This window comes from Nestor notabilis, unplaced genomic scaffold, assembly GCF_000696875.1.
Source record: "Nestor notabilis isolate BGI_N333 unplaced genomic scaffold, ASM69687v1 scaffold9470, whole genome shotgun sequence".
Lineage (NCBI taxonomy): Eukaryota > Metazoa > Chordata > Aves > Psittaciformes > Psittacidae > Nestor > Nestor notabilis.
Window position 1 is genome coordinate 22673 of NW_009909671.1, and position 14628 is coordinate 37300.

The 14628-nt window shown below is 37.9% G+C and overlaps 1 protein-coding gene across 1 annotated transcript in view; it reads right to left on the reverse strand.

The window, feature by feature from the left end:
* The window catches only part of ANKRD31 (ankyrin repeat domain 31), a gene marked incomplete at its 3' end in the record, with an annotated part of 36746 nt that extends 22425 nt beyond the window's left edge, over positions 1-14321 (reverse strand). The window contains exons 1-7 of the mRNA XM_010017074.1: positions 14307-14321; positions 11407-12039; positions 9760-10037; positions 9284-9411; positions 6558-6737; positions 2520-2662; positions 494-638 (exon numbers count right to left, since the gene is read on the reverse strand). Of these exons, the coding sequence (XP_010015376.1) occupies positions 494-638; positions 2520-2662; positions 6558-6737; positions 9284-9411; positions 9760-10037; positions 11407-12039; positions 14307-14321 (1522 nt within the window). The remainder of the gene's footprint in view (positions 1-493; positions 639-2519; positions 2663-6557; positions 6738-9283; positions 9412-9759; positions 10038-11406; positions 12040-14306) is intronic.
* Positions 14322-14628: the final 307 nt, after the last annotated feature.

The window sequence follows — 14628 nt, forward strand, 5'->3', positions numbered from 1 at the left end:
CCAACTCTCACCTTAACCAAACTGTTCATCTACCAACCCCTCACAAACTCACTAGCTATTACCTACAGCAATATTACCCTTGTCCCAGCCCTAAGACTAGCAGTTAAGGATAAGCAGTTAAGGCTTGGCAACCCCCAAAATCTTGATCTAATCTAGATCCATTTTTTACCCTATGGATCCTTCAAAATTCAGCCTCTATACCAGTTTAGAATCAAATTTTATCCCTAGCTCTAAAGCCATACCTCAAAGATCGACAAGTCCCCATTTTACATTTAGATAGATAACAGCTGTTCTGCTGTAAAAGCTGTACATCATTATCCTTTTTACTTTGCCAACGTATAGCAACTCTGCTGGGTAAAGAGTGCTCACTGGTACTCAGGCGTTAGACAGTAAAGCCCATGGAACTACTAGAAGTAAGTAAGGAAATACAGTGCAACAGTTGTTCTGAATGTCTCCATTTAGAATGCAATATGTGAGAATAATTCTATCCTACCTGCTACTGAATTTATTCTGTATTTTGCTACATAGCTTTTAAGCAGTTTCTTCATAGTTGGGTCAGAAGCTTCTTCCAGTGCACACCTTCCCATCTCATTTTTTAATAAGGGATCAGCTCCGTAGAAAAGTAGTAACTCTGCCATCTGGAAAAAGAAGTTTTTCAGGTTGTTTATTTTCTGACAGTATTTTCCATACTCCTTCCTTATATGGGCTTATCTCTTTTGTTGCTCGACAACATGTGTAACTAAAACCAAATCTAAGGCCTAGGACAAATGATCTCTCTCTATTCTAGTTAAGAGACCCCAAGCATTTCCCTAGATGCATCATTATCCTATTGTGTTATTATTTTCATGTTTACAAATTCATTCCAGTTTTTAATCTGAGGTTTTCTCAATACATACGTGCTAAGAACAGATCAAATAAAAAAGGGTTCAATCCACAGCAAAAACCCTATTAGGCTTCACAAGTTGACTCAAATCTACAGATTTTTTTCAAGAAGTAATTTTGAGAACTCTTCTTCCTTAATGAGATCTTGTATGATCTCTCCCTTAACTGCACTATAAGAAAGTCCCTCATACACAGGCCATTTTTCTGAAATAAGAAATTAATTTTGCTATACTGTAGGTGTAGAAAAGAATAAAGCAGCCAAAAGGTATGTTTCCAGTCTACAGTAATAACTTCACTCATAGCAGGTAGATTCAAAAAAAACAGCTCCAAATACCATGTTACCAAAAGTTGTATTACTGAATCACTGTCACTATTTTGTTGTTAGTCAGAAGCAACAAAAATTAAGTCTGACAGACCACTGCAGTGATACAACTATACTACTACTGAGGAAATACAGTGCCACCATGTAGCACCATTCCCTGTGGACATACCAGCTCATGTAGCTGTAACACAGTTCTCATCTAACAGTAACACAGTGTTGAACGGTGTTGGTGCACCTCAAGTGACCTCGCTGATATTAGTGTTCTTCCCAGTATCATTCAAATTGCAGACCCCTATAAACTGCTTGTGGAGATGCAGAGTCTTACATGCATAACCATGGACATGGCATCTTAGGCACTTTCACAGAATTCAGAACTATTTCATGAAACCACAAGAGTCTGTGATCAACAATCTGAAAACCAAGCTTGGGGTTCTTCAGTGTCAGAGAATATTAACCAAAGCCCACCCTTCACTGTTGCTACAAGGGGACTTGGGGAGAAACAGAGTAAGTCTTCTCTCAATTGTGAAACAGAAAGCAAGCAAATATTTAGAATGTTTAGGGGCAAACCTTATTACACCCCACAAAAAAAAAAAGAAAAAAAAAAACAACAAAACTAAAAAATCTTGGAAATTGATAAATATTAGGCAGCATATGTAAAGAAACAGCAAGCAGGTAAAAGGGACATGCAGAACTCCTACATAAATCTGGGCCACCCTAGGAACCTCCACAGATAGGCAGAGGCAACCACTGACAGACAGAAAGAGGATCCACAATTCAGACACAGGCTTATGAAACCACAGCATTTGGAACAAAACTTGTAATTCATTCACATTGACTATTCAGTTGACTTCCTGTTTAAGACAATACAAGATATAAAGTCATGCCTTCATAACTCTCTGTGCTATGTGATAATAGACAAAAAATGTCTGTGCATGGCTGTGGCTGCACACCATACATGCATGTTTACCAAATGATGAAAAAGTCATAAAAACTCCCAAAGACTGCTCAGGTCATAAATTATTCTGTAAGGGGACTATAAATTAATTGAAACATTATTAAACAGTAGCAATCTATTCCTCAGTAGTTCGGCTGTTGTCCCAAACAGTTAGAAAAACAATTGATTTCTGCTTTTGGACAAATCTTGTAAAGCACAGAATAGTTTGAACAGAAATTGAGCAGAAAGGACTTTCAAGCTCCAGAATTTATCCATAATCTGAAAAGACCAGCCACGTGTAAAAGGATTATGTAACCTTTTAAGCCCAACAACAATAATTTATATTCCTAAACCATAATTCGTGTTCAGTTTGGAATATACCTCATAATGGCCTTCCTTAGCTGCATCTTGTAATGGTGTTACTTGTTCATATCCTCTAGCATCAACATCAGCTCCTGCTTTCAGAAGCTCATCTGCAATCCTGTAAGAGCCTTCCAGACTTGCTGTATGTAGTGCAGTCCAGCCTATGAAACAGAAAAACCTGTATTTCATACTCGTGTGAAATAATTTATAAAAATTTATGTCAGTTTTAGGTTGTCTATTTGATAAATATTTTAGCAAATACACTGAAAAGGTAAAAACTGTTGTATGAAGAAATGCTTATGAAAAAGTCACAAGATTTGGTTGATCTCATTCTTTTGTCAAAATCTGCACTTACTGAAGAATCAGGTGCTGCTGTAACAATATTAGTTTTAGATTTGACAGTTCTGTTATGAAAGAAGAGAATAAAAATTATTCCACCCACATCTTAGTAATTTCTGCCCCACTAAAACATATGTGCTATTTTAAGAACAAGGTAATGTTTTTGATGGCACCCTTTTATTTACATAGCTGTGCTGAAGAGGGTAAGTGATAAGAGGCAAAATGAGGACCTGGACTCCTTACTGTCAAGCAAAAATGTTTTTTAAGACTACCCAAGAACAGTTTGAGTACCCAAAGAAAGCAATGAAAAATTCTTACTGAAATTCCATATCCATTCCCAGCTATATATAATAAACCAAGATATGAGCTTCATGACACACAGAACAATTCTGCTTCATGAAGGATGGATTGGATGGATGGATGAAAGGTGGAATGTAAGTCTTTGAATTGGGTTTAGCATCGCCTTGCATCAGCTCCTTAAACATTCACGATGTGACAGGTTTTTGTAGGGTAAGAAAAGTAAGGGGAAAAGACAGAAGATTTTCTACATCCTATCTTCCAGCTCTCAAACCACCATGCCCTCCACAATACCATTTTGATTGGCAGACTTACTCTTCAATCATCTCCCATCATCAGATGGTTGTCTGGGCTAATTCACATACTAAATATGTGAATTACGATGTGAATCTGGCTTACTAAGACTCTTTTGCTCCCACTGTGCAATATTATCTTAATTTCATTGGAAAGAGAAACTCCTGAGGATCTTTCATACACCACTCAACCCAGAATATTGTATATTTGTAAAGAATTGTGTTTGTTATGGCCATAGGATGTTGCACCAAGTTGTTAAAAAACCTTGTGCTTTTAGGCTTTGTTTCCAAATGCTTGAAACTCAACTGAGTTTTAACTACATTGCCTAATGCTGACAGCGTTTCAAGATGAATGGTTTTGTAACCGTATAATCTGTAAAACATTTAACTTCCATTTTACAGAGCCTATTTCGTTAAAAAACTCAACTAACTCTATACTCTGGAGCAAAAGCTTGATACATGTTAAGCAGAAGATAAAAAAGGTTCACTTAGGGAAAGTACCTATTCCTTCTTCAGTAAAAAAGTATCCTGTGTCTGAGATAATAAACTGAAAAATTGAACCTGCAACATGTTCAATTGATAGAGTTTAGCAACATCATTCTCCGAGGACACTGTGCATGCTCCAGATGAAGGCGAAACACAAGTTTCATTGCAACTGTTTTTCAGCTCCCTTAAGGCACTGTGAATCACTACTGAAACTGAGAGCACAGACAGTATCTCCTCCATGCTGTCCATACCCTATGTGCTGATGTCTAGGAAATAAAAAGGAGGGAAAAAACCCAACTCAAAACCCAAACACAAAAGAACCCAAGAACTCAGTAAGTTACTGTAGCATACAAATAAGGAAAAATACTAGGCTTAAGATATGCATAATCACTGGTGAACTACTTTCAAGGAAGAGAAAAGGCACAGAAGCAGAATATAACAATCAGAACAATGATTCCCAAAGACCCCAAGTTAAAAGCACATTTCAAGGTGGCACAGGTCTGGCAACTCCTGACGGTGCACAAGTCCATGGGACCTGATGAGATGCATCTGTGGATCTTGGGGGAACTGGTGGATGTTGCCAAGCCATTTTCTATTATATCTGAGAGACTGTGGCAGTCTGGTGAAATTCCAAAAAAAAAGTCTTGGAAAATTCCTGCTTACTGAAAAGCGGAAATATAACCTCCATTTTTAAAAAGGGTAAAAATGAATACCCAGGGAACTACAAGCTGGTCAGTCTCACCTCAGTGCCCAGCAAGATCATGGAGCATATCCTCCTGGAAACTATGTTCATGCTCATGGACAATAAGAGGGTGCTCATGGACAGTAAGAGGGTGATTGGCGACAGCCAACATGGCTTTATTAAGGGCAAATCACACCTGACAAATCTGGGGGCCTTCTATGATGGGGCTATGGAATTGTTGGATAAGGCAAGAGCCACTGATGTCATGTACCTGAAAGTGCAAGGCATTTGACGCTGTCCCAGCACAACATCCTTGTCTCTACAATATAGCCAACATATACTGGGCTGCAGCAACAGAAGCACGAAATTAGGGAGAAATGAGGGTGGTGAAACTCCAAAACAGGTTGCCTAGAAAAGCTGTGGCTGCCCCATCCCTGGCAGTGTTCAAGGCCAGGTTGGACAGGGCTTTGAGAAACCTGGTCTAGTGGAAGGTGTCCCTGCCTGTGGCAGAGGGGTTGGAAGTAGATGAGCTTTAAGGTCCTTTCCAGCCCAAACCATTCTTTGATTCTATGGTTTTCTCTACTTCTTTCTGATTACACCTCCTTTACTAACAGAAGAAGTTGGGCTAGGTCAGCCTCTCATCTTCTCAAGAAGTTCAATTAAATCACATTTTGTGCAGTTGTGCTCCTTTTGCACCAAAACATAGCGGCCAGAGTCCAGGTGATGAAGAAACAGTGGCCTGGCAAAATGTGCAAAGGCAAAAAAAGGAAGTATTTGTGAGGCCAGAAACTGAAACCAGTGCATTTTAGTACAGTTGCCCACAGGGGCTGCAACTTAACCCACACAACCAACGTTTCTCTGTCTGACATCAGCAAGTGGCTTTGAAACCATTATCAAAATATTTTCTTATCTACCTTTAGCACAAGTTAATACACATTACCAGTCATTCTTAGCTCTAATGCCTGACTCCTACGCTGTAAAAGTCTGAAATTTGCTGCTGACCCAATCCATCTCAGTATTTTCCAAAACACAAAGATTTTCTACCCTAATTTTGGTCTGTTATATGCCTGCATTATGCAACAGCATTCAACTGCGGAACAGTTGGTTTTTTTTTTGTTCCCACAGAACAGTTGTGAAATCCTAGCCACTGCGTTGGATGGAAACATTCTAAGAATGACTCAAAAGTTTTCTACCAAATGAGCCAACTGTCTGTGAATCCATTTTCTCTATTGTTATGGAAGTTCAGAGAGCATAAAGGATGAAACAAGAAACTGCAAAGTAAGGAACAACAGTTTTACATTTGAAACAACCAGTTGATCCTCTAGGGTGTGGCAATGTCTTTGACACAGAATATCACATGTGAAGCTGGATAAGGTGAACTGCTTCAACCAGAATGTTCACAGCTGGACACTACTTGTCATCCTTTCTTTTTTGTGTGTGTGTGACAAAGATGAAGTAAAAATGCAAAATTCCAATTACTCAGAACGCTACAAAATCAAAGCAGTGTTATATTATGAAGCTACAACTTCCTTTAAGATCTAGGGAACAAAATCACAGACCCTGAAAAATTAAACTGGAAAATTTAAATCTTGGCATTTCAAGTTGTCACTGAAATGGACAAAAAAAAAAATCAAAAACATTACACTGACTATTTAATTAAGGGATTGTTTTGTGATAAAAATGAATAGGATTGCTGAATCAAGGCTATGTAAACTCAATTGCATCTCTTTGTAATTCTTTAAGTGCTTACTTTCTCCATGATTTTTTTTTAAAGAATACTTTTATACATAGGTCCTTTTATCTTCTCATGAACAATTACTGAGTTAAACCAATAAAAAATTAATAATCTACTGACTAGCCACAAACCTAGAGTCTTGTCCGCTGCCCAAACTCATAGTACACACTTCTTATTGGTAGGTACTTGTTTTGAAATAGTATTTTGACACAACTGCAACTTACCAGCATAATCCTGAATATTTACATTTCCACCTGCTTTTATTATGTTACGTACAAGGTCTACATCTTGATGAAGAACAGCCTTATGCAGTAAGGTTTCACCATATATATTCCTCCTATGGATGACTGAAAGTGAAATGGGGCAAATCGGATTTACAGAATTCCTACCAAAGGCTTCTTGTCCTGCAAAATAATGTAAAAGATCTGTTGAATAGAAAAATATCTTTCCTCTCATTTTCACTTTGCATTACAGCTAGTAAATAAACTTTCTGGAGAAAAAAATGGTCCCCCAATCTAGTAGAAAGAAGTATCTCAAAAAACTATTATCACTTAAATAGCAATACTATTCAATAAAAGATGTCATAGTGAATTCCATAACAAAACTCCAACTGAAATTCAACACACAGAAATATGACTTTGTAGAAGTGTGTTAAGTTTAGAAGTCTTCTCTTTTAGTGACATCTTCTCAAGGTGCATTGTTTCCCACTGGATAATAAAACTGCTATTCTAGGCTACAATTCATTACAAGACATACATTTCAATAGCTAGTGCGTTATTCAGTATTTTCTCTTTTCTTAAATATCAATTTTATCAGCCATTCTTTTGCACTCATTTAGATTTCAAAACCTCCACTTTGTGAGCAAGAAGTATTTACACTATGATAGTGATTGAGATTAGCTCCGTCGAATTACTTTTACCCATTACCGCAAAACCAGTTCAGCCATTTCTGCAATGAGCGAAAGGAAGAGTTGATTGGGAATATGAGGTCTAAATGCAAAGACTAAAATGTAAAAAGATACTGTTTTTCATTTTTAGCATATTGTTTTATAAACAAATATGATTTCCCATTATGCACTCATTACAGTTTTTTGGCTTGGGCTAAATTACTTCCAATACATAGATGAGCTGTTCTGTACTGCACCAGCAATGCTATCCCAGCTTCCCTTCACACTGTGGAGAAGAGCATCCTGGCTACTGCCTCTTCTAAAAAAGAGAGGGAAGAAAGGAGGGAGGAAAGAAAGTACTATGTATAGCCTTGGCCATTAACTCATCTATTAATGAAAAAACTTGGAACAGTAGGCTATATACACTGCTTCTCTCCACTTCTGTAGCAGATCTGTCTCACTAGCCCTAAAACTCTCGCTGGGTGTCAGAAACAGCCATTTTAAGTATGACCTTAAAAACACATAGTTTTCCTTGAACTGTAACTCAGAAAGCCTGATGTCTCTGCTGGTTTGCACATCATATGCTGTGAGCTCAGACTAATTCCCAACATTCTTAAGTTCTTGCCTCTGTGTAAATTTTTAGAACCTGATAGATATGAGCTTACTGAGGACCCTTCCTCAGTTAACTACATGGACAGCTCTCCTCTCTTTTACCTGTCCAGCCTTGCAAGACCTTAATCATTTAAGATACTGCAGTCCCTAGTTAAAGCTGCTCTAAACCTGTCAAGAAGTTCAGGAGGGCTTAAACCACAGACATACACAGAACAAGGCAGAGTTTTGTGTTACACTTATTCCAATTTAACCTGTTACTTTGCCAGGGGACCTACTTCCCATCACTTCTGCCCTGCCTTCCTTGTGTCTGACTGTGTGCAAACCAAGTGATGCTTGCAGATCCAAACTGAAACTTTATGTTCATAGAGTTGTTTTTTCTTCAGTGAATGACCAAACTAAGATGACTCACAGACTCTTGACTGCTAGATCTGACGAGAAAGGGTGGCAAACGTGCTAGACTGGACTAACATGAAGCTACCTTTATAGGCAATGCAACTCATTCTGTAGAAATCATGCTAAAAAAACCAACAGCTTGTTTTCTGAGTAGGAACTACTAAGTTAGTTTGAAACAGATGAGCAGCTAGTCACACAACTTTAAATCTCATAAAAACAGTGCTTCCACTGGGAATAACTAAAACCCTGTAAAAGAAAAGGTTTGTTAATTTGAGGTAGAATTACTCATATTTTGTAAGACCTAAGATGTAGCTGTTACAGTTCAAATACTTTCAAACTTTGCAAGCTGTTTAAATGATTGCAGGTGCACAGATAAATCCAGATTGAGTGGGCTTACAAAACCCGACCTTTTAAGACCCCAATGTTAAAGGTGCTGGACTGAGCACTTAAGCGAGTATATTCTGTATCCTGCTATATAATTCCTCTCTGAGGCAAAAAATGTCTCTGCATGCATCTTCAAACGATGAAAAATTGCAGTCTTTCTGACGAAGCACACTGCAAGGAAAAACACTTTGAAAGAGTGCTCCATGCCTGTTGCAGTCAAGGCCTTAAAACCCTGTATTTGAAACAGACAGGGTAACAACACCAGGCATTCAAAATAGAAACAACTGTTTTGAATAGGTCAATTCTTGAGCATGGCAATGCCCTCAGAATGATGTTGCACAGAATACTAGATATTAAAAGGATTTATAAATGCATATCACGATCTACATTCTCGCTCTGCATGAAAACATTTTTCTTCTGCTTTTCAGAATAACCATTTTTATTTCTTTTTTCATATAAAATGCTGTGATAAAAACTGCATCCTGAAAAAAACTCATGATTCTTAAGGAGTTTACGCAGAAAAGACAACTGTTAGGTTGCCAATATGTAGGTTTAAACAACTGAGAGAAATTATCAATAATTTTAATTATTAAAATGAATGTTTATACCATCCTTTTAAAATAAATCCATGTCCCAATATCTGATTCAGTATAGTTGTTCAAAAAAAAATCTTACTCAGTTTGTTTCCACTTCTCTTGCTCTTTCTTCTCTGCTTAACTTCACTATCCTCATTCAGAGTTATTTCTTGGTATATGTTGGTTTCTAGATCCTGCTTATCTTCAGAAGTAGATTCATGAATTTTACTGACAAGAGATTTGCTTAGAATCAACAAACCATGTAATTCTCCATATAAATCTATATTCTCTATATAAATCTATTCTATACAGAAGAGATAAGAATGTGAATATATTTGATTCTTAAAGGAAGTCTGTGATAGCATGCAAGTATATAGGCTAGCCTAGGTAGTACTGAATAAAGAGAAAGTCAAAAGAGAATCTTAGTTCCAGATCTCCAAATAAAAGGTACCTTTTACCTTTTCATCATTTATAGTCAACTCACATGAGGAATGAGTTAAATTCCTCATGAGTAACATAATGTATGTTACATTAGTTTAAAAAACAAATTTAATATTATGCATGATTTTGTCATACTCAAAATCCTCAGCTTTGTTTCTTCTTGTACTGCCACTGTGAGACATCCTCTGCTGAGTTTCTTCAAGCATTTGGCAGTGACTGGAAATATGAGCTCTGCACTCTCTTACAGAGGTCTCCCTCAACTGCATCGCTCTCCTTGATGTTGTTTGGGCTGCTTCTGCACATGCTGCAGCATTTGCTGAATGTGCACTTCCCTCAACAGGTTGGTTTTCACTAGAGGTGGCACCCCGGTAATTTGAAGTTACTTCTTTCTCTCTTTGCTGATCATCCACAGGCTACAACAAAAAGGAAACATTACAAGGAACTGGTAGCACACAGTCAAAGCAAGGGCTGTATAGATAGAAGCTCCAAGAACATTGTTTTATATGTATGCTCACAAACAACAGAAGGGTTGCTTAAGTGAGTAACTGGAATTCTACAGACACAACAGAGGGAGAATGCCAAAGGAGAAGCACTCCTAAAGTAGTAGGTGCCCCTGGCAGAATTAGCCAAAGAAATTTGGATACTCAGAATGACAACTTAAATAATAAATCTAGACTGGCTGACAGTGAACAGAAGTTGTTACTATCTGAAAGATGTTTGGTTGGACATATGGAATAACTTTACAAATTCATTTCAGCTTCCTATGGACATGACATCCTGTCCTAAAAAATAAAGTGATATTTAAGATTTCTTAAACTAGACCATTTTATCTCACTCTTGCACAAACCTAGGAATGTGCACAAGATCAAGAACCATGTCTCACCTGAGGTGTAGTAACCTCCACCTAAAAAGTTACTTCTAAATACATATAATACCTGAGCTACAGCAATCACAGATGATTCATTTCACTTACCTTCAGCCTTCCAAAAGCCAGGGATCTAGACAACACTAACATCCCTGTTACCCCTACCACAAGCGAAGAGGAAGAGCTACTTTCAGACATGATGGTAATTCACATTGTCCTAAGTTGTGCAAAGGGGAACCTAAATGACTGGTGTATACCAGAGGCTTATCTTTAATAGTCAGGAAGAGAAAGCCCACCCTGATGATACGTCATCACATGGCAGTTAATTTGAGTTTATTCACTGTTTTAGTCAGCTGAGTGTGACGTGCTGCAAAGTATCACACAAACTGCTGAAATGTGGGTACTCATTAGCTCATTACACACTTGAGTAAGGCTGAAAGCCTTATGACACACCCTCAGCAAACATGCATACAGATTATTTCATGTGATGTGGTAGAACTTGTTAGTCTTTTCTTGGGACACAGATGAAAATGGAGAATTGCTGATGAATTCTTTTAATAGAGATATTCAGCAGATGTGGTCCCTCCAGGTCCAGAGATGATGTGGGTCTTTGGAACTTTCCTTAGAGAGAACGTGAGACATAGAAAAGGTACAGAGGCACCAGGAGTTTTCAAAATTCCCATGCTGATTATAGATTTCCACATCAGTCACTGAATCAATTTTTCTGGGATTTGCCATCCCAGCAAGCTGAGACACTACTGGACTTTAAACCAAAAACAATTCAAATGTATTAAACATGTAAATTACTGATGCCAGTTTATTCTTTACTAAGATTCACAATTCCAAGTAATTAGGCTATTCTATAAAATGTTACGATAAACATGTATTTTCAAGTATTAATTAAACTGTGTATATACTTGCTCGTTTGTTGTCCTCTGCAAGTCAGATCCTCTTAAGGCTTTTATTTCTTCCCCTTGAATTTTAGCAAGTTGAGGCTCAATCCTGTTTGTTACTTGTGTGCAGTCATCACCTAATTGGAGAATACTAGGTTCTGAATTTAAGTGCTCTCTCTCTGTGTTAAGATGTATCTCATTTGGCACTATCGGAGATCCTGACATAGCATTCAGAGCTGTCACAAGCTCTACTGGCAGTGCATCACTGCTCTCATCTGCTGATGAATCAATGGAAAAGAAATTACCTAAATCGTCAGGCAATGGGTTTATAATTTTAAGATTCTCAGAATCACTGAGGGATCCCAACAAATCAGTAATTTCAAGATCACCAGTCTCTATATCCAGTTCAGTGAATGCTTCCATGAAAGTCTTCCCTATGGATGTCAGTGAAAGATGTGTATCATCATTGTGGGAATGTTCTTCCACTGTGTTATCCATGTCAGTAGTGGTCATGCAGGTTCCCTGGCAATCTTCTAAAACACGTGGAAATGTATCTTGTGAAGTCTGTCCCTTTGGAACAATTACCATATCCTCCAGGACATCTAGACAAACGCTTACTTCTGGAGAGAGATCTTCATTACTTAATTTCTGTGAAACCTAAACATGAAAAAAAATGTTTACAAGAAGCAATGGAACAACTCTTTCTAAAAAGCATGTAATTAACATTCACTTTAGAAGTAACTCATATAAATACATGTATTTTGTTTGCAATTTTTGTGCAAACTACAAGATTCATAGCCTTCCTAAGAATTCATACAGTTTCTCAACAAGGGTTAGAATGAGGTCTCAGTTTCAGAAGTAGAGCACCTTAGCTGTTGGCTTCCCTAGCAGTGAAAATCAAGAGTAAGACAGACTAAATCTTTCATAAAGTCAAAGATATTATGTCATTGCCAATGACCTGAGGGTGTTAAAGGGCTTCAAAAGAAAGGCATTAAGTATTGCCCAGAAATAATGAAAGTTAACATGTTAATAATATAAAAACCCTAGTTAGCAAAACACAGTATATGAGGTTTGACTATGTGATTATGTGAATCCCACACAGGTATGGGGGATTCCTGCCTCACAAGCTTCAGTTCAAAACTTTAAGCATATGTTTGGAGGCTGCACATTTGAGTTTCCACACTGAATACAGAACCACAAAACCATAGCTGTTCTTGGAAAAGTAAGACTACTACTGATTTTCTAATACTTCAAGCTGCTTTCAACAGGTTCACCCATTTTTAAACCAATTAGTAGCTTTTTTTATCCCTGGTACAAATATTTCTGCAGAAAATTGGATGCCTCTGCAGAACTAACCCATATTTTTTTCTAGATAACATTTGTATATAATAGTGCTGTTGCTTAGTAATAGTACATCTTAAGAAAATATATATCCATACATTTTTAGACTCCTGCTGCCAGCAAGTGGCAATACTGGGCACTGCAAGAATTCTTTAACCACAGGTAATGTAATTTTGATAAAGCTCACACACAGTAGAACAGAAAGGGCAGAAATCTGACAGCACTAACTCACATTCAGTTTGTAAGCCATTATAAATTCCTGACTTCTTGAAAAATTATTCCCCAGTTTGCTATTTCGTAACTTGTACCTGTGCAGGTAATTGTTCTTTTTTAAGTACTGACTACTTCTTACATTGTTGTATGGAATTACTGTTTCTTTTTGGACTAATTCTCTAATTTGTGCAAGCTTTAGACAATTGGGGAAAAAAAAACCACTGGCATGACTTTCTGTACTTGAAGAACCATGGCATAAACAGCATGTATGTATATTACAAATTTCCTAAGAAAAGGGTTTGATGAGTTTGTTGAAGGGCAGGTGAAACATTTATATTAATGCAGAAGTATCAGACAGACATAAATGAGTAATTTTTCAAGATCCTAAAAACCCAAATCCCAACTGAAATCCAACACTTTAAATGTGACTGGTGTTCACAAAACCCCCATTCAACTACAGGTGCCTAAATTTCTTTAGCACTCACTTCTGTTGGCACTAATCCTGTAGGACTTGCTGTACAAATAATTAAAATCTGCAGACAATAATAAATGTCAAAACTTTCCTCCCCTAAAACCTATCCTCAGCAGCCACTTATCCATAAAGACAGTTAAAGCCCCAGTGTCTAAGGTCCCTCTACCTTCAATTGTCTGGTGAAAAGGAGCTGAAGGAGCAAGGCTGAGCAAGCTGGGAACCAGACCAAAACAGCAAGTTCTCTCTCATATGGGACCCAGTCTGGTAAATATGGTCTAAATATACTTAAGTTTCACTCAAAGGAGGAGCAGAATTACCCGTTAGTCAGTAGATCAGCAGTAAAATATCAGCACTGTGGCTGTAAATGCAGGTTCAGGTGCATCCTCCACCAGAAGGGCTTCAAGCAACTAATTTTAAAAAGGTGTTCCTATGAAAGAATGCCAGAGAGAAAAAAGTACCTCTTAGGCACATGGCTGTTAATTCTTTCTAGGGTTTGAATCCCAACTATCTCATGTCATCTGTGAATCTCTTCCACTGAGCACACTACTTCAAAAGCCTTGATTTAAATCCCACTATCCTCATGTTTTAATTATTCCCAGTACAAATACAAATCAAGGTGCTCCTTAATCCAGGCACAGATCCTCCTGACCTTCTGGCATCAGCCCAGAATCTCTTATTTCCTCATCTTGCCCAGTAAGCACACACTGGTAACATCTGAGCATGGCCACAGTCGATGCCAGCCTCAGCTGGTTCCGAACAACGCACCAGACGAAGCAGGTGGACAGAGAAGTCTGCCACAGCTCTCAACAACAAAAAAAAAACCCACACCCGAATTTACTTGTCTGTGGATATAAAAACTGTGTGTTAGTAAGCTCACTGCAATACGAGCCAGGCTTACCCAAGCCTTCGACATATCCGTGTGCACTACAGGAGCAAGCTTTATTTTAGCCTGTCAGTTCCAGCAGATGGCACTGTATTCACATCACCTTGGTGAACCCTGACAAGCAAAGAACTTTTTTTCCACATGTTTTGGGACCAATTAAAAAGTTTTCAAGAAAATGGTGGCTACTTAGTGTCACAGACTGTGGCTTTCAAACGTTACTGGACTAATACTGAAGCATAAATAATAAGGATGGAGTGGAAATGTTAAGTGGAATCCTCTACCTGCTAGCTTGGAGTCAAAACAGCAGAGGAATTCAGCCTTTCAATACACAGACGTA